This window comes from Poecilia reticulata, linkage group LG9 (assembly GCF_000633615.1).
Source record: "Poecilia reticulata strain Guanapo linkage group LG9, Guppy_female_1.0+MT, whole genome shotgun sequence".
Lineage (NCBI taxonomy): Eukaryota > Metazoa > Chordata > Actinopteri > Cyprinodontiformes > Poeciliidae > Poecilia > Poecilia reticulata.
This window is the reverse complement of record NC_024339.1, coordinates 29,247,122-29,270,253: the sequence shown is the minus strand read 5'-3', so window position 1 is coordinate 29,270,253 and position 23,132 is coordinate 29,247,122. Positions and strand designations below refer to the sequence as shown.

The 23,132-nt window shown below is 41.1% G+C and overlaps 2 protein-coding genes across 5 annotated transcripts; one reads left to right on the top strand and one right to left on the bottom strand.

Moving 5' to 3' along the window:
• Window positions 1-57: 57 nt before the first annotated feature.
• On the bottom strand, window positions 58-16,099 carry syn1 (synapsin I). 2 transcript variants are annotated; one of them, XM_008419191.2, is made up of 14 exons: window positions 16,010-16,099; window positions 15,291-15,759; window positions 10,457-10,514; window positions 9,351-9,442; window positions 9,105-9,261; window positions 8,919-9,008; window positions 7,652-7,714; window positions 7,411-7,553; window positions 7,228-7,302; window positions 7,040-7,142; window positions 6,803-6,952; window positions 6,308-6,377; window positions 5,726-6,209; window positions 58-4,245 (listed from the first exon to the last, which is right to left on the bottom strand). In XM_008419191.2, the coding sequence occupies exons 2-14, from the start codon at window positions 15,608-15,610 to the stop codon at window positions 4,110-4,112; spliced, it is 1,941 nt and encodes a 646-aa protein (XP_008417413.1). In that variant the 5' UTR covers window positions 15,611-15,759; window positions 16,010-16,099; the 3' UTR covers window positions 58-4,109. The 2 variants fall into 2 exon arrangements, with proteins under 2 accessions (XP_008417413.1, XP_008417414.1); XM_008419192.2 differs by having other exon boundaries at window positions 58-4,207.
• Window positions 16,100-16,201: 102 nt separating this feature from the next.
• Window positions 16,202-22,880, top strand: vgll4l (vestigial like 4 like). 3 transcript variants are annotated; one of them, XM_008419195.2, is made up of 7 exons: window positions 16,202-16,291; window positions 16,554-16,673; window positions 19,135-19,217; window positions 20,857-20,980; window positions 21,067-21,310; window positions 21,853-21,934; window positions 22,081-22,880. In XM_008419195.2, exons 3-7 carry the CDS (start codon window positions 19,151-19,153, stop codon window positions 22,371-22,373), a joined length of 810 nt encoding a protein of 269 aa, XP_008417417.1. In that variant the 5' UTR covers window positions 16,202-16,291; window positions 16,554-16,673; window positions 19,135-19,150; the 3' UTR covers window positions 22,374-22,880. The 3 variants fall into 3 exon arrangements, with proteins under 3 accessions (XP_008417417.1, XP_017162249.1, XP_008417416.1); XM_017306760.1 differs by lacking the exon at window positions 16,202-16,291 and having other exon boundaries at window positions 16,482-16,673; XM_008419194.2 differs by lacking the exons at window positions 16,202-16,291; window positions 16,554-16,673 and having other exon boundaries at window positions 18,795-19,217.
• The last annotated feature ends 252 nt before the right edge of the window (window positions 22,881-23,132 follow it).

Below are 23,132 nucleotides of genomic sequence, written 5' to 3'. Positions count from 1 at the left end.
AATCCCTTCCAGGTCTTCATAGTTCCACAAGAAGAAGAAGCACAAATAAGAAGTTCGTATTTGGTCATAGACTTTATTGGACGTGTCCATGTTTCAATAACATATTCATTTTCACATGATATAGCTACATTGCATATAACATCTATTTTTCTTTTTACACTTAACTCAATAATCCACCATAAATTATACGACACATCGTCTTGTCTGCGATGACGAGGAACCTCGGGCGTTTGCACTTTTTCACATTTAGGGTGTAACGATTTGAACATGAGAGGCATCGACTGACTGCTTTAACCCATTCACAGGTTCATAATGATTTTATATTTTCACAATGATTATACAGTGCAATAGGTAAACAATAAAGTCATCTGTATGAAAACAAACAAAAATGTACATTCACAGTCAAATATAGCCACAGTAAAGGATCCAAATTGGTGAAAACCCAAACCCAAAGAAAAGGAAACTTTGTTGCATTGTTGCCTCTGCTCATTCCTTGCATGTTTTATGTCTCAGAGTGGCAGAGACCTCTGAGGGTAATATTTTATTAAAAAACAACCATCCATGGTAAATGCGATGGCTTGCTTTTACACATTGCTGATTTTGCTGATAGACTTACGATAAATCAGACAATAATATGCGCCGACAGTGAGTTGCGAAATTTTAAAATGATACCCTGAATCAATTAATGCATAACATTACAAGCCCCATACTGTGGAACCTCATAGATTTTATAAAGGCAATGCTAGAAATAAGTAAAAGAGCCACTTGAATACCTTTAACTTAAAAACTGAACAATTCACCAGCACACCTAACATCAACAAGCATGAAACAGCAGCAAGGGGGAGAAGCTCAGAGCTCTTTACAGCACATCTATTCGGTTTGGACAATTTGCACATTAATGCACTGTTGAGCACAAGGAGTCACTGTGGCTACACGAACAGACCAATAAGCACAGGCAGCGTGAAGGAGAATCTGCAGAATCAATATTTTGTGATTACTCTCTACTTTTAAAAAAAAAAAAAAAAAGGGAAAATAAGCAGGTTATTGCAGCTCTACATTATTATTCAAATGGAATGCACTCTCTTTGGAAGACATGTTTGGCGTCTGGTAACAAGAGTTGATTTCCACTAGCAACTTGGATTTCTGCTGCGATTAGTGAAGACTTCTGCAGAGATCCTTCATTACAATTGTTTTGCTGCTATCATTGCACACACGACTTTCACAATAACATTCCTTGGCTGAGTATAAGGGTATGTCCCAGTGAAAAGAATAGGAAGCAGGGTTGGAAGTAGATGTTGAGATTCATAAAACAGACTCAGGTTTGGAGTGCAATGCAACCGCCCCCTCTCCCCTTGAAAGTCAGGGCCATTGTAAAACCTGTTGACCGTTTTCTAACTCCCAGTCCTTGCTGCTCCTCTCTGCAGCTCAGCACCACCTCTGAGAGCGAGGTTAATGAGCTGTCGCTCCATCAAGTGCCCCATTAAGTGCCCCATCAAATAAACCTGAAAATGCAAACTTCACACATTTGTGCATGACATTATTTTCAAGTAAGATTTTTGCTGAATGTCTGTGCAAAAGTATTTTAAACAACAAGACATTTCACGTCACGGCAAATGAAAAGAAAAAAAAAAAGGCATGCATGTCCCTCATCGTCTGTAAACAGCCACATTGTGCCTGAAAATGGAAGAACCTCAGCCACGCACGAGTGTCACAATCAAGTGGACATCCCTGAGACAGCTCCATTTGATCTGAAGTTCTTGTCTGTCTAAGGCGTGCTTTCTTTTGTAATTTTTTTCTTTTATTTTCCTTCTTAAGGTGAAGAGCGTTTCATTCGTGTGCAGCAAAAATTAATGGAAAGAAAGCGAGAGTGACGACATACCCACGACACCTACGAAGCTACTTTACTGACTAATCCACTACATGTGACGACACAGTTACAAGCGCCGAAGTGAGATGCTGGAAACCGCAACAGTTGCCTCCTATTGACATGCAGCTACGACATCACCGTGAGCAGTCGAAACGGCTCGAACACATCTAGAGTGTCTGCTAACACTGCGGGGAGCTGTGGAAGTGGACTGTACAAAAATTATTGAGGCAGGTGGTGGTGGGATTTTGCACCTTTCGAGTCAAATTCCGACGATATTGAGATAGCCAATCTATTTTCATTTCTGCCGTAGCCCTCAAGAGATCAAAGATTTTTTTGTTTTTTTAATCAACAGCATTTTGCTACATGCTGATTATTGAGACTAAAATTCAGCTGCTGATATTAAAGTAGATAACTTTTGAGTGGGTTATAGGAATGTGTTTTATCAGAGGCACAGGATTCCTAAGATGGGGGGTCGGAACCCCACTGGACAAATCAGGATGTGTGAAATCTCAAACTCTTCCTCCCAATGAAAGCAAATAGCAAAACGGTTCATGTTTAGCGTGTACTCATTCTTTAAGAGTAGCATAACGTAAAATAACATAACAACAAGAGATAAAGTAACACATTGGTTGCTGATGCTATTTGTATTGTCAATATATCACTGTTTAAATGACTTATTAGTAATGCTTATCATTAACAATATCCCAGCTAAGGATGGGTTTCTTTAAGGTTTTCTTGACATGATAACTTTGATGAAAATGCCATAGTTTCATTTGTAGCAGCACCCTGTTAAAGGGAAAAGTATACAGAGCTATGAAATGGTAATACCTATTATTTAAAGCAGAAAAACCAAAAAATATATATTAAACTGCTTCAAAAATGAAGTAAAATGTTGATTATTACAGTTGTAAAAAAGGAAGGAGCAACAGATGTAAAATTGAGAGCTTGGAGCGTGGTGCTACTTTATGCTTCAAACATCGGGAGAAAACTCAGGTCACTCTCTGGGATTTCATCAAAAGTACTTTAAACCACAGGAACAGGAAAATGAAAAATGTTTGTGATCTAGTAGCCGTAACTTCATATCTACCTTCATATTTGTGTGGGATCCTACTCTCTCCATATTGAGACTTTTAGCTGCTCCCATCTGACAGAAAATACATTCTGTCAAGATACAGAACAAATATGAAGAAACTGTTTTATCCCATCTACATTTTCTCTGAATGAGAGCTTGTTTTAATTTCATTAGGATTCGGTTGTTATTTGTTAGCAATTTTGGTTTAGTATTTAGCTGAGATGACATCGTGATGCTATCTTGATCTTTACTGTCTTGCTTTGAGTTAGAGTGTGTTTATGAACCACTGAAGCAATGGTTCATGGGAGTTTTATATCGTAACTTCCTAATTACCTGCAGCTAGCTGAACTGTTTAGCTAACGCTAGCTTGTACAAGAAAAGGAAGAAGTGGAGATTATAGTTTCCACGGTGCTATTTTTTATTTCCGTCTCCTCCTCTGCTCTAATGCTACACCAAATAACATTTCCGTTATCTTAGGAATAAAATGCAACACTCTTTGCTTTTGCATTAGGAAATTTGCTCTTAGGTAAAGTTGCTACAAAAAGGTTTGCAACCCAGCTCCTGTATTTGATTTTGTTGCCAAAAAAATAAAAAATTCCTAGCATATCTTTTCAAGAAAATGGAGTGTATTTTTGTTTTACTTTTATTTTAGTATAACTTGCAATAATTGTCACTAGATCAAGATTTTACGGAGTAATAGGAAATTGTTTTTTTTTTACTATTTTCCTTATCCCAATAACAATTGTACAGTCCTTCAGTTTTTTTGACCACAAATACCACAACGGATTTACAGCACCAACAAACAAGAGGAAGCCGTATTGTGCTGCTTTGTTTCTGATTTTAGTTAATGGGTGTCACATGCACATATATAGGCTTTTGTGAGGTTTGCCATGATGACCCGGTTAAGCTTTAAGCAAGGCGAGAAATGTCTGAAACATCACATCATCTGACTCTATTCTACCTTTTTGTTCACTCTAATAGGTATTAACTGTTTGGGCAGTGGGTGTCAAGTGTGTACACTTTCATATCACACTCATAAATTGGAGATTCTGTTGGTCCTTGCTCATTTCCGGAGTGGGGTGTAGAAGAGGTGTCTGTCCATCAGTTTGCCTGTCTGTTTTTCTCTCAGCTGGAGGAGAAGAAAGAGGGATGGGAGGATCTGATGCCAGCTCAGTCTGAGAAGAGACTGGCAAAAGATTTGCGTAGATTGCGTATGGTTTCAGCCTTCACCTCGTCCTGGCTAAGGCTGGCTCGGGGCGCTGGGGTTTCTGGAATGTTGAAGGTATTGGTAAGAGACTGGGATTTGCTATAAAGAGAGGGAAATGGCAATAGAGGAGAAGGAAAGGCTATTAAAGTCATGCAGCAAACCAATGGAATGAAAAGACTGGAGCACAGCAAGGCAAAGAGACAGAGATAAAGCGAGAGAGAGAGAGAGAGGGCGATACAGAGGAGGAAATACTCAATAAAAGATGAAAAAAGGATCATTCCTTCTCCGGGGTCATTCAGAATTACCTTATCATTTCAAGTCAGCATTGACATGATATGAATAGTGAATGACGTTGTTTATATTGGTGTGTGTTTTGTCTGGGATTGATCGGGAAAATATTTTGTCAAAATAGAAATGAACAGAAGCCAAAAAAAAACGGGGGCATCAGAAAATTGTCGGCTAAAGAACGGAAAGAAACTCGTACGGTGTAGTTGTATCTGTGAGTAATGAATGTGTGTCAGCTTTTACTTTTAGACCTTTTTGACAATCTAGTGTGGTGTCGGTGGTTATTTCAAAACCAGAAATATTCCATATACATTTGTCACGAGCTATTTGTGACTTTTGCATTCTTGCTTTGTTGCAAAATCAACCTTTTTTATTTATTTTGCATAAGATTTATTTCAGAAAGCTTCAATAATTAAAACGTCTTGCCCTGCACCTGATGAAACACAGGAGATCCAAACTATGATACAACCATCATGTTTAGCCACCGTCATGTTTAGTAATGTGGATATGGTTTCTATTCTACATATTGTGTTTCTCTTAATACAAAATTCACAGCCAGTGTAGTTTGAAACATAAAACGTTATCCATTAACCTGCCAGCTTGTTGGTATCATCTTAGCCAACTTCCAGGTGAACACCTCTGTCCTAGCATTAGCACATTTGGTCTTTAAAAGTAGCAGTGGGAAAGGTTCTCACGTCAGAGTGAATTCTGCAGGTCGACCACTCCTACAGAAGATAGAAACTGTTCTTAATTTCATTCTTTTCAAGATAGGGTCAACATTTTTTCTTTTTTTATGTCTATTTTCTCATGTGCTCAGATATGTAATTCAACAAATAAAGGATTAGACTTTTATAAGTACCCCCGTTGTGTCAACAGACGTCTTTACCAACCGTTTATTAAGTTATTACCTGTAATTTGGTGTTTAAATGTGTCCCTGAGAAAGCTGCTTCGGAACAAGGATTTTAATAGTTGTGTCACCTGAATTCCCGTTTGGTAAAAGCTGCCTGTTGCTTTAGTGTTTCACAACCTCACCAGACAATCTGACATGTTTCTGTTTTGTAAAACTAACTGCTGTAAGAATGACAAATGTAGGAATCGATACAGCATGCACATTCAAGCGGATAGCCGCTGTGTGAGCGGATTTTTTTTACATGTGGCATGCATGCCTCAGAGCAGGCAAAAAAAAAAAAAGTAAGAATAGACATTCTGTGGATGTCAGTTCTGAGGCTTGAAAAGTACAAATGAGATGGTACTGATCCAGTTCGTTGTTCTGTTCTCGGGAACGGCTACTTACTTTAGTTGTGGAGAGCCGCCCATAGCCGGGCTGTCCTGACTGGGCTTCTGTGGGGGCTGGGGCTTTTGCTGCAGAGGGGGGCGTCCCCCCGGGCCACCCTGACCCTGGGCAGCGGGTCTCGGCTGCTGGGTGGTTGGAGGCCCGGGACGGGTTGGCTGGACCTTCTGTGATCCTCCCTGCGACTGTTGTCTAGGGAGTGGGGCTGGTTTCTGCTGCTGCTGCCCACTGGGAGGTTTCTGACTGGCAGAAGGTTTCTGCTGCTGGGAGACGGATTGCTGCCTCTGAGTTTGAGGGGAACCTCCCTGGCTTCGCTGAGGAGCGCCCTGGCCTGGGGCTCGGGTTTGGGCTGAAGGGCCCTGGCTAGGCTTGGCCTGAGAAGCGGGCTCAGCGGTACCCGGGCTGGCAGCAGACTGCTGAGCTGGTGCTGGAGGCTGGCCCTGAGGCTGGGGTCGCTGCTGGGTCGGAGGACTTTGTTGGGGACCACCTGCAGGAGGTAAAATATGGCACCACTCATATTTGTATGCCGTGATATTACTTTGGTTTTGACTTTTTCAATAAACACCAAATATCAGAATAACGTACCCTGAGGAGAGGGGCGCTGTTGAGCCTGTGGCACTCTTGGCTGTGAGACAGGCTGAGGAGAAACTGCTTTCTGCAAAACAAACAGATGGCTCAGAAAATGTCGCATCTGCCACAATGTGTACAAATTATGCAGGTGGAAGCGTCCTCATAAAAGATTAAAGTTGGAGGTAATTGTAACAACACTAACTGCTGAACTGTTATTTATTAAGTATGAACAACATCTTCATATTACATGACCACTCTTATAGGTTTTCTACTTTAAATATAAATCGTCTTTATTTTCACATAAAGAGTAAAACACTGTAAATTGGAGAGGATGAGCACTACTTTAGTCAAACACAGACCTTCATACCTTACACGAATCCTTCATTTCAAGAAAAAGCAAAGTAGTAACATATTGTGACAGGAGTTGCAATTACAAACAAGATGGAGAACAAAAGAGTGTTTGTTTTTTTCTTTGCTAGGGTAAGCATATTGTGCACGCAGTGTAAGCACCTGTGCCGGCTGTCCCGCTGCCGCGCGTACCGAGGAAGAACTGGGAGTACGTGGAACAGTCTCTTGCATCTTAGAAACCACAAGTTCTGCAATCTGAACTCGATCCTCATCCTGCTGGTCCCCAATCAGTGGCATCGAACAGTCGTCAACCTAAAATGAAGCATAATGTTTCAAATTGTAAGAAACACCCAAGTAATGATAGGCAAACGTCAGCATGCTCGCACTGCGGTAAAGTACCTCGATAATGTAGTCTTTGCCATCTTTACCGTGTAAAGCCTCCACAGCACAGATGTCTAACCCGCCAAAGATGTCTGCGCATGAATCCACCCACAATTTGTACCTGCAACCATGTGGTCAGTAGGAATTCTGTTATCCTGCGAGACATGCCGTTTGGATTTTAGTAGCATTCAATCACGTGTTCTTACTTGTCTGACATGGCCACCTGCTCCAGCATAGAAGAGCCCGTGTTAGTTTTCCAGTTTCCAGAAATGGAGGTCCTCCTGGTAAAAAAAAAACAAAAAAAAACGCAGTTTATGACACACTTCCAGTGAGGTGAGTGAGAGTGAAACATGACATTCGAAAAACACAGACACAACGAACTGACTCACATGTAAGCCTTGTAGTTGTTGCCAATCTTCTGGATGCGGACGTCGTACTTTGCGTCAATGAAAGGCTCGGAAGTGGCGTAGGTCTTGGTCAGGGCCACAACACTGGCGATATCTTGAAAGTCATACTGATTGTCCACTTTCACCTAGTCGGCAGGTGTGAAAACACACATTTGGTAGTACTCGTTAGTCCCATATGCGATGTGTTCTACATAACATAAAGGGTTGATCATTCCATCCCTACCTTTCCCATTCCTGAGTGAGCATGGCCCATCTTTACGACAACAGGATACTTAGGGGCGCTGATCTGTAAAAAAAAAAAACAACAACATTATATTATGAACTACCACACCATTTGATCCTAAATCCAAAACTCTCATGGCATTTGAAGAGATTGGTTAGAAAAAAACAAAGTATTATCCTGGTAATTACGGAGGGTTATGTAAAATCCCCTTTTTTGAGCTTTAGATCATGTTATGATGTTATTCCTTCATCAAACCCGGACTATTGTTCTTAAATCTCCCATGGCAACCATTCATAGGTACCTTAACGTTCGCTCACATAACACTCCGCCTATTCCCACAAAGATCCTCCTTGGAGCTTCAGTCTCCAGCCGAGCTTCCACCCCACAAAAGCAACCCCACCCACACAGCACCAAATGAGCATCACTTATTTACGCAAGTGATGGTCAATTTGTCCTAAGGATCCAAAAGGAAAAACAATCCCGTTGCCATGACAGCACCACCATCAGCAGTCGATAGAAAGAAGAGTGGATCCATGCTTTCAGGTCGTTAGCCTAAAATCAAGACTGGTTAGATGAGGCGACATTTTTCCAATCTGACATTGTCTAGCTTTCTTGAGCCTTTTCGTTTCCTGTTGTTAGCTAATCTTCTCCTGCTGTGGTCCTTCTGTTTCAAGGTTCGTCAAGATATGTTGGTTTTCCACATATTTTGATTATAATGAGCTACTGCTTCCTTTGTGTCATCTCAGCCAGTCTCGTCATTCTCTCCTAACTTGTGCCATCAACAAGACATTTTCATCCACTCGGCTCCCGCTTGCCGGACGTTCTCACTTTTTCAGATTTTTTTCTGTGAACGTGAGAGATGGTTGTGCATAAAAATCCCAGCAGAGCATACCTTCATTACGAAAATTGCTGAAGAAAACCCCTGTTTTTGTAACATATTGTTTCTAATGATTAAAACATCAATCGCTTAATCCAACATTGAGGACACACAGTCATTTTGAAGACTTGAAAGCCAGCCCAGTTCTGTCAGCCTGAGATTGCAGGGGTGGAGATGACTGCTCTGCAGCAACAACCTCAATGTTCCCGACACTGACTCGGCAGCCCAATAATCAAAAAACTCTGCCGCCGCAAGCAAAAAACCCAAACAGATATAAATCACGAGAGAAAAGTCAGAATGGCTTTAGCAGCTATGTGAAATAAAACGTGAATTACAGCTGAAAATCTGATGCCTCAGGAAGTGGCGAAGAGGAGATTCCAAGGAACTCACCATTTCTTTGTGATTTGGATAGTAAACCTGCTCGATCAGTGGGAACTCCTCTGGGCCCAGCTGCTTGTGGAGCCTTGACATCTGAGCAAACTGAGGGAGAATTTAACCTTGAGATGCCACTCTGATTGTCTGTACATCTGGAAGCTGCTCGCCGTGGACCGAACAGAGTCCATAAGGACTACTTACCACCCACGGTTTGTCACAGAAGTTATAGACAGAGTGCAGGGTGTTAACGCTTGGCAGTCCAGCGTACTGCAGTCCGATCACCATGTTGCGATGGTCTCCGTTCCTGTCCATGCTGAAGGCGTGCTGCCTGATCAGCACAAAGTCTGACCTGAAGGATCTGGCACAGAGGGCATGAGGAAAACATTGAACGGAATTGTGAGAACCTAAACTTTGCAGCAGAAACTCCAAACTAAAAACAGGACTTACTTAGTAACCTTATGCCCATTCCTGATGGCGTCCATGTTGACGTTATAGGTGCCGCTGGCATTGGCCACTAGGTTGATCTCTGAGAACTCTGCCTGGAAAGAACAACATCAAATTCAAACCCTTTTCAACCACATAAAAATTGCATTAACTGTGGGGGTGCATGAGCATAAATAATAGTTAATCCATCAGCCAGGAAGACTTATTACAAGCTATTCGTTTCTGGAGAGATTGATTTACCCATGTGATATCCTGCCAGATTAATACTAAGTTCATTTTGTCACATTACTCTATGATAGAACAACACAAAAATCATTATTATTACAGGTCTATCAGCTCAAATCCAATTGAAATAAAACAAAGTTTGCGGCATAACAAAATGTCAAAAGTTCAGGGGTATTAATACTTTTGCAAGGCACTTTAAGTCAGAGCCGAGAGTTAAAGAGACCAAAATACACACGGATAAAAGTGCCTGAGGCAAAGAAGATGATTTTTGAAACATCTGGGCGCATTCCTGCTCCTAGCATGCTATAAATAACCACCGGTTTAAATCTGCAAACACAAACACCATTGGCCAACACGTTTCTGCTAAAACTATTAGCTAAATTACTCCTGGTCAGTCATCGGGTCACGTTAACAGGCAGGGTTCTTGCGTACCGTATTGGATCATTCATAATGACTTCATAGTGTATTAATAAGTAAGAAAGCGTTTCACTGAAAATTAATGCAGCTGTGAGTATCAGTTCTTACTCGATAGTGAAACGGACCCTGAGACATTTATTGTTTGGAGCTCTCTGTGAACATGGCAGCTCATTAATAATGCCACTGCTTTTTTTTTCTGCTAAGAAAAATAAACTGTACGCTAGGAGGCCTATTTCTGTTTTGACATAAGAAGATCGAAGGCAGTTGTTGTCCATCGGCAAGCAAAACACGCTACAATCTTATGAAAAAAAGAAAGCATGCAACATCGCTCTCACTGAAGACTCCATCAGGTGAACTGCTTGGACGATTTCTTTAATTTCTTTATCCTCGATCAAACTGTTGTTTCGTTTTGTAAATTCACTCTCCTGCTGCGGAAATAACACTTAACAGTTGGGTTCATGACCTACCTGTTCTACTTTGATGTCAAATTCACCGTGAATCTTTCTTCCTCTGAAAACCTTCACCCTGTTGAATGTGAAACAAAGATATGAATCAATGTGTTTGTTTATGTTTGGGAACAAAATGAAAAACAGTTGAAGCTTTTTTTTCTTTTCTTTTCTTTTTGTTTTTCCTCCAGCCCAAGCAGGACATTTTGAAACTGGGAACAGTCTCGGCTTTGACACATTCAGGCTGCTGATGCTTCAGATTAAATCTGAAAGCGCAACTTAATTTTTTGCGATGCTGAGATTTGCATGTGATAGTGAGTCATTTTGTCTGCTTAGTTATTGCTTTTTGAAAACTTGCTGCGCAAACCTTTACACACTTTGTCACAAACTTAATTGCAAATGTCTGGGATTTTATTTAAATAGTGCATACTTGTGACATCGAAGGAAAACAATACATGGTTTTTAGAAACTAGAAATGTTAAAAATATGGGAGAATGTTTTATATTTTTTTTGTAACACAACTTTTCACTTTAATTGCAGCTACATGATGTTTGTGTTATGTCGCTGTACCAGGCTTTGTGCATCTGGAGGCTGATGTTTTTAACTCAATGTTCTTTGTAAAGTAAATCAAACTGAGTAAGATTGGAGTGCCTATGAAAATCTATTTTGAGGTCTTGTCTTGTCCAATCTAACATTTTCATATACTTTAATCTGAGCAACTGTAACTGCAAGGTTCTGTTTGTTTAGCGGTTGTTGCCCTGCTGGAAAAGGAGCAGCATTAAACATGGTTTTCTTCCAGGACTGCCCTGTGTAGCTTTAAGAAGCTTGATTTCTTCTAACCAGAGCACATTCTTCTACAATGCTTCCTGTGTTATTTCACGCTTTGTGTCAAACTCTGTACGTCAAACTTCTTCAGGCTTTACTCTGTCCCTGCCGCTCATTCGTAAAGGTCACATTTGGGCAGTTAATGAGCCATAGTTGTCCAATCAAAAGATTCTCCCGTCTGAGCTGTGGATCTCTGCAGCTCCTCCAGAGTTAGCATGGGCCTTTTGGAAATGCTTCTGATTAATGTTAGGCTGCGTTTAGGTGGATACTCGTGTTTTTGTATTTTTGTCATTTTTTCCCCAAACAACAATTGGAAAAACGGATATTGTTTTATAAACGCCCTTACAACTAAATTAGGCATAATGTGTTTTTTTGGTCTATGTGGTCTGTCCATAGGCGTAGGAACCCGGGGGCACGGGGGGGACATGTCCCCCCCAATATTGGAGAGAGCCACATTCGTCCCCCCCCCCAATAATTTCACCGCAGTTGCGAAGAATTTTAAAATCTTCCACTCGCATACTTTTATTTTGAAGGCACACAACAGCGCATTCAGCGCAAACTGTCTGTCAGGAATGTTGCCATGAATATCGCTCGTTTATAACATCTTATTGTCAATTGTCTTTTATATGTAGAACTAAATCTTTTTGGTTAAGCGGTTTTAATTCTGGAATAGTCACATGTCCAAAGTTTTACTGCTAACTTTGTTTAAAAGTTAGCTAGTCTAGTCACAATGATTTAGAATGAGACTGAAACAGCAGCAAAATTAGCCTTTAAAGTGAGCAACACCTGATCATACTCGACCACTTACCATGTATTTATATATTATATTCAGGGGTGAAAGTAAGGGGGTACAGCAGGGTACTGCATACCCCTAAAAGATTTAGTAGGGGTACGCAGTACCTGCAAGAGAGGGGAGCGGCTGTCTACTGTAAAGAATCAATGGGTTCACTGTGCAGCCGCGAGTGCACCCACTAATCACCCATGACTGATTAGTTTTTCAAGAACAATCTAAAACACGACTTAATCAGTTAATAACTTTTTTCCCATTTCATATTGTTTCTGAACTGTTCGTGCTTTGCCAGGGCAGGGGCGCAATATGTCGATCGTGGAAGGTTTTGAGTCGATCTCGGCATTAGGAGACAAACTGAACGCCGCCAGTATGCAGAGAGCAACACGTCCTCCTCTGACTGGCTTAAAATGTTCAAAACTATTTAAAAAGAACAACAACAACGGGTGTGCTTAAATGACAGAGACGGAGAGTAAAAATGTGCGAGTGGTTTAGAGTTGATCACTTGTTCAGGTTGTTTTACTTTTGTTTTCCTTTGTCTTGGCGCCTCACAGCCGCTGTAGTTTCTGAACATTCAATAAATGACAAACTTGGACTAATTACCWCGTTCTTTGTGAGAATAAGTCAACAACAAACATCAAACACGGTAAATACGTTTTATTAAGTATTTAACAAACAAATGGCTTCTACCACAATAATTATGTGAAATTTAATTAATTGTCTAATATTAAAAAATAATTTGGTGCTGTCGGACTCAGAGTCTGAGAGGCTTTTCCTCTATCAAACAAATTTTTTTTTTTGCCTCTTATTTAGTGGAAATATTGATGTTGATGAGATTTTCTCCAAAATAACCTTTTTCAACCTTTATAGCTCCACTGTTGAAATGAGGCTCTAACATTCACAAATGACATTAAAATAAAATCCAGTCCAACATCTGGTTTGAGGTGATTCCTCTGGAACCTKTTGAAGGAAAAATATCCCAACTTCAGAAGATGAGCTTTAACCTAACAGAGCTCTGTGGTTCCTCCTATCAGTATGAGAGTCAGGATGAGGAGGCGCCATGTTAGGAAGAGAAGTGGAAGCTGCAKGATCTTCAGAACAAACAGGTCATGATGCTGGGCTACTGATTATCCCTCTGTCTGGACACAGGATCAATAGAACCAGGTTAAAAGCTAAAATGAATTGTTATATGCCAGACAAGGAAAACTGGAATGCACTCCATGCCAGTTTTCAGTTCAGGATTTAGGTCTCATGGCATTTCAAGTTGTCAACATTGCAGCCAGTGGGCTGAAGGAAATATAATTGGATATATACCAGATGTTGGATATATATCCAACCAGATGTATATTTTTTTGGCATAATACCCCCAAGAATTTAAAACTACTTTCACCCCTGATTATATTATATTATATTATATTATATTATATTATATTATATTATATTATTTAGATATTTAGGAGAACAGCAGTGGTAGAATGATGTTGAAAAAAGGTGAAGAAGTTCTGGTGAGGTCTTCATTTAGTTTATTGAAATATGTATTAACTGTTTTTAATTTTTAAATAAACTAAACTATTTTATTATGAGAGGAGCAGGTCAGGGAAGACATAGGAGAGCCAGGTGGAGTTTCAGAGTGTGAAGATATAAAATTATATTAATGTCAATAAAACCAGAAAGGACAATGGGTGAAGACTGATGTCAAGTTGATTTCTTTCAACGTTTCAATATTTTTTTCATTATTTCCACACTATAAGGGTAATGGTTAGGAGACAATAAGAAAAGTGCTTGAGGAGAGGTTTAAAAATTAATAATTGAAAATTTTTGCTACACAGTAAATAGAGTTGAGATGTATAATAATGTATACATCTGAAAATTAAGTTGTTTAAATTCTCATTCTGTATGATAAAAATATACTTTTTTATATTTAGTTCACATTCTGACATTGTACATTACTGTAGTGTCTGTCGTAAATACATGAATCCATGCAGGAACATCAGGCTGCAGAGAGTCAGAGAGACAGAAACACATATCCGTAGATATTTTAGTTAAATGTTTACGGCTGAAAATAACAGGATAATAAAAACATTTAGGCTTTTTGCTTCAGTGTTTTTTATGGCTCATGTTTGGTAAGTTACTGAATGCAGGGCTGGAAAGTGAGACTGAGTTAACAGTGAGGAGCTAAGATGTCTGATAGATGTGAAAATTATCATTTTTATTTATTTTGTAGATCAAACTGTTGCACTGATGTAGAGAAGTTGTTCAAGAAGAACAAAACTTGTTTTTTAGATTTTATTTTTGTTGGTCATACTGCTGTATTGAGTTTAAAACTGTCAAGTCCTATTTTATGAGCTATTTTCTACTTTGGTTTTAGAAAGAGGTAGAACCTGTTCAATTACCAGTACATTTATACCAATCCATTTTGACCAATAATCAAATGTCTTTTGACCAATAATATATATCACAATCTGTTAGCCTGTCTGTGCTTATCTTGCTAGTTGTGAAGCAACTAATTTCTAATCTGATTATTGGATTGTAAATAGTAACATGTTAGAATACTTGTTACTGAAACAAGGGTCAGATTAGAGTAACGCATTGCTGATGTGTTGATGGCATAATTGTTTGACATTTCTGCTCAAGCTATTTACTGATCTGTCAGGTTTCCGATATGCGTCCCTCCCAATGACAGACTCGTTCCTACGCCCTTGGGTCTATCTAACAAACCTCTGAGAACAAAAAAGTATATACATATTAAAAACCGATGTATTCGTTTCATTCCATTTCATTTCACAATCATGCATGAATAAAAAATGCACTGAAGATTGTGGTTGTGATTTGACAAATCAAGAAAAGACTCAAGGGTTGGGGTGTCAGTGCTTTTTAAGTGTAGTGTAACTTTCACACCAATCAACGACTGATTGCCACCTGGCTATGTTACATGATGCAGATGCAGGGTTTTCTTTCTTTCTTTCTTTCTTTCTTTCTGTCTTTCTTTCTTTCTTTCTTTCTTTCTTTTTATTTTATTTTATTTCTCCTTTGTTTTTGCATGCAAGGTTCATCTTTGCCATGTCACAAGCACAGGAGCATCCTCCTCATCTAAGCACGAAGCCGTTTGGCAGCTTCACGTGGAGCGCCTCTCGGCATCACCTGAATCATATGACCTTCCAGATCTTGTGCCACTGCAGCCCACAGTGGACCTGGCACACATTCTGTGTCTAGACTGGCCGCTGATGCGCGCCGCTCTCTTACCAGTCGGTCTGCTGGTCGTCGATCACCAGGAGGATCTTGCCGTGGCTGGAGACTCCAGCCCGATCCGCCGCCTCGGATAGGGTTGCTGCCGCAGCGGCGGTGGTCTGCTTGACAGCATTGGAGATGGAGGAGAAGAAACCGGAGCCTCCGCCTGCAGGCTGCGGCTGCGGCTGAGCGGCGGGCTGGCGCCTCTCCGCCGGCCCGGGCGACACTGCGGGGCTTTGCTGCGGCGGGTCGGGGCGTTGGAGGTCGGTCATGTAGCCATTGGGCAGATTGGACATGAAATTACTGTCCGAGAGACGTCGACGCAAGTAATTCATGGTGGAGGTTTGTTGAAATGACGTAGAGAGAAGTAGGTCAAAAAAAAAAAAAATTTAAATCCCACCTACTGACACAGAACTTGGTGTTCGGTGAGAAAAATAAATGATTGGACTAGTTTCCCATGTGCATAAACGGGAATCACCGCCACCTAAAAGAGAATAAAGTCGGGTTTTTATTAATTAGATCGCGATGATTAATAATTTCAGGGTTTTTTTAGTTTTTTTTTAAAGAAATGAACATAGTAAGAAATCGTGACTGCTACAGCAGAGAAAATCAGCCTGCAGCTAGATTACAGCTGAAATATGCACAGGTTAAATCACTCGTTTGAATCATATTAATTCCGTTTAATGGGGCTCTCCCGCAATAAAATAAGCATCAAGGTACTTGCTGAAGCCTACCTGGGAATGTATCCAAAGTGATCCGCCCCAAGGATGGATGAGGCGATGGTTTCCTACTGCTCAGTCACAGGAAAAGCCTGCACGCAGGTAACCGTCATGTCCTCTGGGCGCAGAGCCAGGCCGTGCGTCCGACTTGAAACCGGAGAAATAAATACAAGCTAAAGTCTTCCCAGCATCCCCGCCGCCCTGCTTCCCTTCAAGACCCAGTTTTTTCCGTCTGCCCTGCGTCACTCCCCAGTCATCCTGAGGGAGAGGAGGCTGCGAGGCTGGACAGTTGTCAAGGTAACGCGAGGATGCAGGAGCTGATTTCCGGTGCTGTTTGGAAAGTAAAGGCATGCTGTTAAAGTTACATTCTTTTTTTTTGTCGAATTTCCTGCATTAGATAGCATTTTTAAAAGACAAGAATGTAATTAATACGTGCCTACCTATTTACAGTAGTATGCTGATAGTTAAAATAAATACAATTCTTATCAGACTAGAGCTTCCTGCTGCTCTGTCCAGCATTAACTGTGAGGGACACTTCCTGTGTTCCGGCTGTGTTTAGGTGCATTTGACGCAGCAGTGTGAAGGGTAATGAGGGTGGTGCTGATGAGAGGCAGTGGCAGAGGTCGTGTGCCTCTGACACGCGTGAACCAGCTGCTGACTCCGCGGGACCATCAGGTCGGTAAGTCATATGGGATCCCGCTGGGGGCCAATAGAAACACATCTATTTATTGCTCAGGTGCTCGTTTGATTTTCAATACGGTCGATTTTTAGTGATGCGCCATCTGTTGGTGATGAACAGACCACCCCCTCTGCATATGCCCTCCCGTGGGAGCCCTATATCCTCTACTGTATATGGAAACTACACTGTGGTGGAAACTTGCCGATGATCACAAAGGGAAACAGGCACTCCTGCTATTCTCTCTTGAATCATTAATATAGTGGAGGGTCAATGTATAGCTCACCCTCTGCTCATAAAATAAACCAAAAAAAAAAAGTGCTTATCTTTGAATTTTTTGCAAGTTTGTTGACCTGTAAACAAGGGGCGTCTCCAGAATATTTTTGTAAGGGGTGACCGGACACACCAAACTAAAAGCCATGAAAGAATTACATGAGTTTTATTTTAATGTCAGAAAAATAGCTCTTAATAAAGAACTAAAGTATATGATCCTTGATTTGCTCAAGCAACCAATGTGTCTTTAAATTCATGTTGTCAGGAACATGCTTGCAAAATGTAGCATCAATAATTTTAGGGAAACACCAGCGAGTACCTTGTTTAAAGTTTAACCACTCGTTTATTACTGTTTACACAGAGGTCTACGGTTACAATGAAACCATTTTGGAACAATGACGGCCTCAAGTGAAAACGAGATTCACAAAGCAGAACTTAAGCGTATCAAACAAAAGTTACAGTGATATGAACATGAGGCGTCTGTCTGGGTCCCCAAGAGGGAGCCAGCAGAAGAGTTACACAAGAGTGCTTTATATATATATATATATATATATATATATATATATATATGAGGCTTTAAGACATCATGATTCTGTTCATTCAGCTCTGTAGATAAACACAAACTTTTTGTAAATTGCCTCATTTTTCCTAAGAGTGGTAATAGTGAGAGTTTTATTTATGTTATTTGAGAAATCCATGCTTGTCATTCCAGTTGTCTCGTCACCCAAAGGTTTTGATGTGGGTTTAAGTGTTTTCTTTTTCAAGATGAGCTAAGCTAACTCAACTGCTTTTACACCCTGAGATTAGAGTCTTGACACCTTGTTGCACAATTGTTGCTAATGGGCATTTTAAAATGATTTAGAACAGTCTTAAAATATTAGCGGTCTCTCACATGATGTGTCTGATTTCTATTTGCATTATTTAAATACTTTGAAACTGTGAGATCACTGAGCAATGCAGCTTTGTTGGAGCATAACTCTGTCACGGTGACCCTGTCAGGACACACGGGTTTAGATAATGTCATGAACCGCGTTCATTGAAGAAGTTTGCTCTCAGACTTGCTTGTCCACTCACAGATTCCTTGCATTTTAAGACTAAATTCCTCATGTTGTGAAATGTTAACTCTGCAAAGAATTTGTCACTGTGTAAACATGCCTTTAAACATGTGTACCTTTAACCAGGAATGTTTCATCTCTTATTATTGAAACATGCTGTAGAAAGTCTTGTTTCTCCAGTGCATGTCGACGTAAGGGGGCACTGTTGGGCTGAAATCAGACCCGGTTTTGTTCACAAACACTATTCAGGCAAGACCTTTGCAGCTGGAGTGCTTTGAAATTTTAAGCTTAAGGCCAATATTCCCCGTGCATGCTTAGATGGTTGCTATCTCACAGTAGCACACACATAGTGCGGGTTACTTGTTTCTCATATCACCAGGGTCGTAGTGTCTGCAGATAAGATTGTTCTCATGCCTGCAGTATTTTCAGAACTTAGGAGTCTTTGTCCAGCCGTTAACAAAAGCCTTTGGATTAGAGGTGAGGCGGGCTCAGAGTACAGCTGCAAACGTGTATGGGCAGATCAGTGGAATGACTGAAGCCACAGTGGGCTAAGCACTCAGAAAAATGCAGTTTGGTGAGATTTCAGATCTGGGGGGGAGGAAGAGGGAAGGACATACAAGGGTGGGCAAGGTGTTGATTCCACAGAGGGAAAACAAAAGGCATTCTTCACCTTTAGGAGTCTTTGAAACCCCTCTTGGAAAAGAAATGTATATGCCTAAACAAAACAAAACAAAAACAAAAAATAAAACAAAATAAAATAAAAAAGGTTCGCTTTTTAATTATTTTAGACTTGGGGGAGTATATTTAAAGGATTTGTGAATGCTCTTCTGGTAGGAGGGAGCAGTGTAACCCCATGACATTTTAACAACTCAACTTTCCACTTTTGAAACAAGTTTACCTGTGAGAACCTTACGCCTAAAAAACACCGCAACAATGGAGTGAATGAACGAGGCCGTCTGATTGGCCCGGAGAGCAGCCAATCTGAGTGCAGGCATGAGTCACAGGTCGAGGCGGTCCGCGCTTACCTGACACTTTACCTACCTGAGCGCAGAGCCAGAATCTCATTACCCTTCTAATACAAGCCGTATCTGAGGTTCAGATTGCTCCACCGAGTGTTTTTTTTTTTCTCCACTCAGACAAAGTCCAGCAGCCATGGCTGTGGCTAACTTCCAGTACATTACCCGGATGAGCAGTGGCTTCAAGGTCTACATTTTAGAAGGTGAGTTTGGGGGACACTTTCTCTTTATTTCTTTGTGTTACTTTGTGATAGATATATATATGTATATATAAATACATGTACTTTTATGACCAGTACAAGTAACATGAACAGCTTTACATTTCAGTGATATCCATTTGCCTCATTAACGTACAGTCATTGCCTGTTTTTGTTCCGCCGCTGCCTGCCTTTGTCCTGTCAGTGGTGTTTATGTAAATGCAGTGATTGATAAGAACACATATCTGATCAAATTGAAGCTAAAACCCAAAAAGTACCTCGTACAACGCACGTTACAGATGAACATTGTTGGATTGGTACCTTCTTTTTTTTCTTTTTTTTTTTTTTTTAATACGGGAAGTCTTGTCAAGATTAAAGCAATGAGGGACACCACTTTAGACCTTGTTTCTAAAATGTCAACAAAGGAACTGTACAGTGTGTGCCGCTTTCGCATTTCAGCAAAAGTCTGATTAAATTTAGCAAAACTGAAGGTCACGCGCCGCACACTCACAGCTAATAAGAAAAAAATATCCATGCCCGAGGCATTAGAAAATCAGCATAGGTGTGGTTATACCTGCTCCCCCCCCCCCCTCCACAATGGCAAACTGTGTGAAGGAGTAGCACGCAGGTGATGGAATGTTTATGCAATAGGTAAGGCAAACTGATGAGTTCAAGCAATGACGATGAACTCCCCGCTTTTTAGTCCTGCACTGCGAAACGGATAATCACCTATTGTTTCGGTCAGACTGCAGTGGTTACTGTGTTGTCTTGCAAACGGAGGAATCCTCCAGTCATTTAGTGAATGTGGACTTGCAAGTGTTTAACAGCGAAGCGTGGGGTGATCACAATTTTAAGGAGTGTTGGTGTTTTGACTATAAGCATGACAAACTATCCCAAACCCTGATGGCGCGTTGATTTGGTTCAGCGTGAGCTCTATTTGGAATCAAATGCAACCATGAAAGACCTGTGAAAATCACACCTTGTTTTTCTTTGTTTTTTTTTTTAACTGGGGGACTGAATCTCACCATTGTGCATCTCTCCAGCTCTTGCATTCAGCTTATCAGACCCAACCTCAGCTCACGCGTTTTAACTTGAGTAGACTCAAAATAAAATTTCAAAAGTAGGTACATCTATGTCCACAGAGGGGTTCGCATCTACGTCCCTCTGTGGACATGGATGTGAACAGTTTTCAAACCTCCAAACGTTTGAAAACTTCCAACTCTTTGAACAGTTTCTACCCCACAAATGAAATGAAAAACTGTGTTGATCGTATTCTTGGAGGCGTGTGAATGGGCTGGATGCCAGCATTGAAGAAAAACAACATTTACCGTTAGTATTGAATCAGCTGTGAAGTGTTGAAACCCTCGCTGATCAGGTAGATCGAGTTTAGCTGCTTAACGGAGCTTACAATTAACGGTGAAAAAAAAAAAAAAACATTTCCCACGACTAGCTGTCATGCAGGTTGATGTCATGGGATGAAAACAACTATTAGTCACCCGTAAGTGTTAAGTGCTTTCTAACAGAAAAAAACATTGTGACAGGTCACTTTAGATGAAAGACGGTAACCGTCCAATAGTATATCAGGATATCGTCATCATGTTGCTTAAACCTTTCTGATTGTCTGACTCTGACCCCTGTTTTATAGGTCAGCCTCATCTCAGAGGTGAAGACCGGTACAGACATATGGGTAACGAGCGACCTCGAGCTCCGGCTGTGTTTCCGATCAAACGCAAGCGTAACTTCGAGAGGGGCCTCACGTTGGAGGAAAGGTTAGCAGAACCTTTGATTTTTGCCCACATAAATGCAAGTTGTCTTGAAGAAACAAAGCCATTTCTGATGACTCTATCCGTTTTAGGCGAGAGCGGGCAATAAACAGGAACAAGATGGCACAGAGGGATGGTCCGGTGCCTGCACCCTTCAGTAACCAGCAGAGTCCATCATCCCCTCAGAGCCCAACGCCTAGTCCTACCAGCCCTTTCCCCCCCTACGTCTACTACACACCAGTCAGTGACGAACCCCTGGCGCTCATCAAAAAACCAAGGAAAGACCTTGAAAACGCAAGAGGAAAGACTACGGCCTCTGCTGCCACTCAGATCCAGGTACTTCAGCTGTTCTGAACAAGAGCCGCTTGTTTCTTCAGGAGGCCAGCTTTTGACTGAGATAAAGGAAGTTCAGGCAGTCATTACTTTGGAAACGTGGCAGCTGTGATGTTCCCTTTTAACAGCAGCATAGCTTGAGGGTAACCCACAGCAGGGGTACATCTCTACTCTTTAGTCAGTGAAGTCTACTGAGTGCACACAGGCCTAAGCTTGCCTGAGCAATGCAATCCAGCCGGATTCAAGTAGAAAATGTAAGCAATGGAAAGAGGAATGCCCTCAACAAGACCAAACAGACTGCTTTCCTTCTGAACTGTTTATGCCATCACAGTAGAAGCGAGTTGATTTTCAGGAGCAAACCCAACCAGTTTAATCACTTCTGCGTTAAACTGTGCACATTGCTGTGGTTGTAATCTTAACAGAGTTCATTCTCAGGTTTAGGCAGCAGCGCTGAAGGTTAAAGATTCAAAGGAAAACAAAACCTAGGGCCACTGTTGAAATCCTAATAATGATTGACCCACTTATTTCTTTTTCCTTTCCCACAGATGCGCCCATCGGTGATCACCTGTGTGTCATCAGTACAGAGCCCTTCTTCTAGACCCGAGGTCCGCAAAAGCCACTCCTCAGGTCAGTCTCTCACTCTCTCCAGACTGTCACTCCCAAACTCGTCACAATCAACTCATAGACTAAATACCCACTCAGCCTTGAACAGACTCTCTCTGACTCACAGAGGTGTGTATTTGACTTGTGTCATGCATCCTTTCTTTTTCCAGGAGACTCTGATTCCAATTATGATCACGTCCTCGAGGAGCATTTCCAGAGGAGCCTAGGGGTGAACTACCAACAAGCGCCCACCAAGGAACTTTCCATCAGTGTGTCTGTGGACGACCACTTTGCCAAGGCACTGGGACAGGACAAGTGGCTGCAGATCAAATCCAAGTCGTCCTCCTGCTCCTCCACGCCTCCCAGTAGCCCCAGCGTCACCCACTCGCCCACCTACAGCCACAGTCCCAACCATTCCCACAAACAGTCGCTGCTGACATCCAGCCACTGGACCCTTAACTAAGCGGGAATGACACCACTACTGAACTTTTCTTTTTTTTTTTTTTTTTTTTACATTTCAGCGCAAATGGCTCTGCCTGTCCACGTAAAACAGACGAGCCAGCGCAAGTGTTCAGAGATGGCCAACAGATCACAACAGAGTGCACTCACCGTGGACGCGTGCACATCCAAACCCGACACACTAAACTCTGATAAATGTAGCACTTGAGCCGGAGAACGTTGTTTTATTATATTTCTACCCTGTGCTTAGCATCTGACACTTGAAATACTTTAGATGGTTTTTTTGGGCCAAGTAATCCTCTACATTTCTTTAAGTTTGTGCTATTCTTAGCAGACTGCATGTTTGCCACAAATTGACTGTATTTGTATTTATATTCTGATACACTTGGGTTTTTTTTCCCCAGTCTGAATGACTGGTCTATCTGCTGTGTAAAATTTTTTGCTTGTAAGCTTTACACAAATTAGCAAATGTTTTTCTAAAAAAAAAGAATAAAATGAACAAAAAAAAATATTTTTTTTATGTTTCTTTCTTTTGCATGGATGACAAGTCTGAAAGGAAATGGAAGATTATGGGTATCTTTTAAGCGGAGATCAGAGTGATCCGGACAATCTTAATTTAATCGGTGAGTCAGTGAACACACCTGGCCAGAAGACGCTTTCCAACAATGAGCATTGTTGCTCAACTCTAAAATTAAATGGCTGCATGAGCAACTCATCCTGGACCCCTTTTCCAGTAAATCTGAGAGAATGTAGGGAGCATGTC

What these genes read in the sequence shown, in the direction of transcription:
- syn1 (XM_008419191.2), bottom strand. Translation starts at nt 15,610, where the DNA reads ATGAATTACTTGCGTCGACGTCTCTCGGACAGTAATTTCATGTCCAAT. An exon ending in ATCCAAATCACAAAGAAATG is followed by an intron (nt 7,715 to 8,918) that starts GTGAGTTCCTTG and finishes TTTTTTTTACAG; the next exon opens with ATCAGCGCCCCTAAGTATCC. An exon ending in GGCGGCTCTCCACAACTAAA is followed by an intron (nt 4,246 to 5,725) that starts GTAAGTAGCCGT and finishes CTCTCTTTATAG; the next exon opens with CAAATCCCAGTCTCTTACCA.
- vgll4l (XM_008419195.2), top strand. Translation starts at nt 19,151, where the DNA reads ATGGCTGTGGCTAACTTCCAGTACATTACCCGGATGAGCAGTGGCTTC. An exon ending in GGCCTCACGTTGGAGGAAAG is followed by an intron (nt 20,981 to 21,066) that starts GTTAGCAGAACC and finishes TATCCGTTTTAG; the next exon opens with GCGAGAGCGGGCAATAAACA. An exon ending in CCGCAAAAGCCACTCCTCAG is followed by an intron (nt 21,935 to 22,080) that starts GTCAGTCTCTCA and finishes TTCTTTTTCCAG; the next exon opens with GAGACTCTGATTCCAATTAT.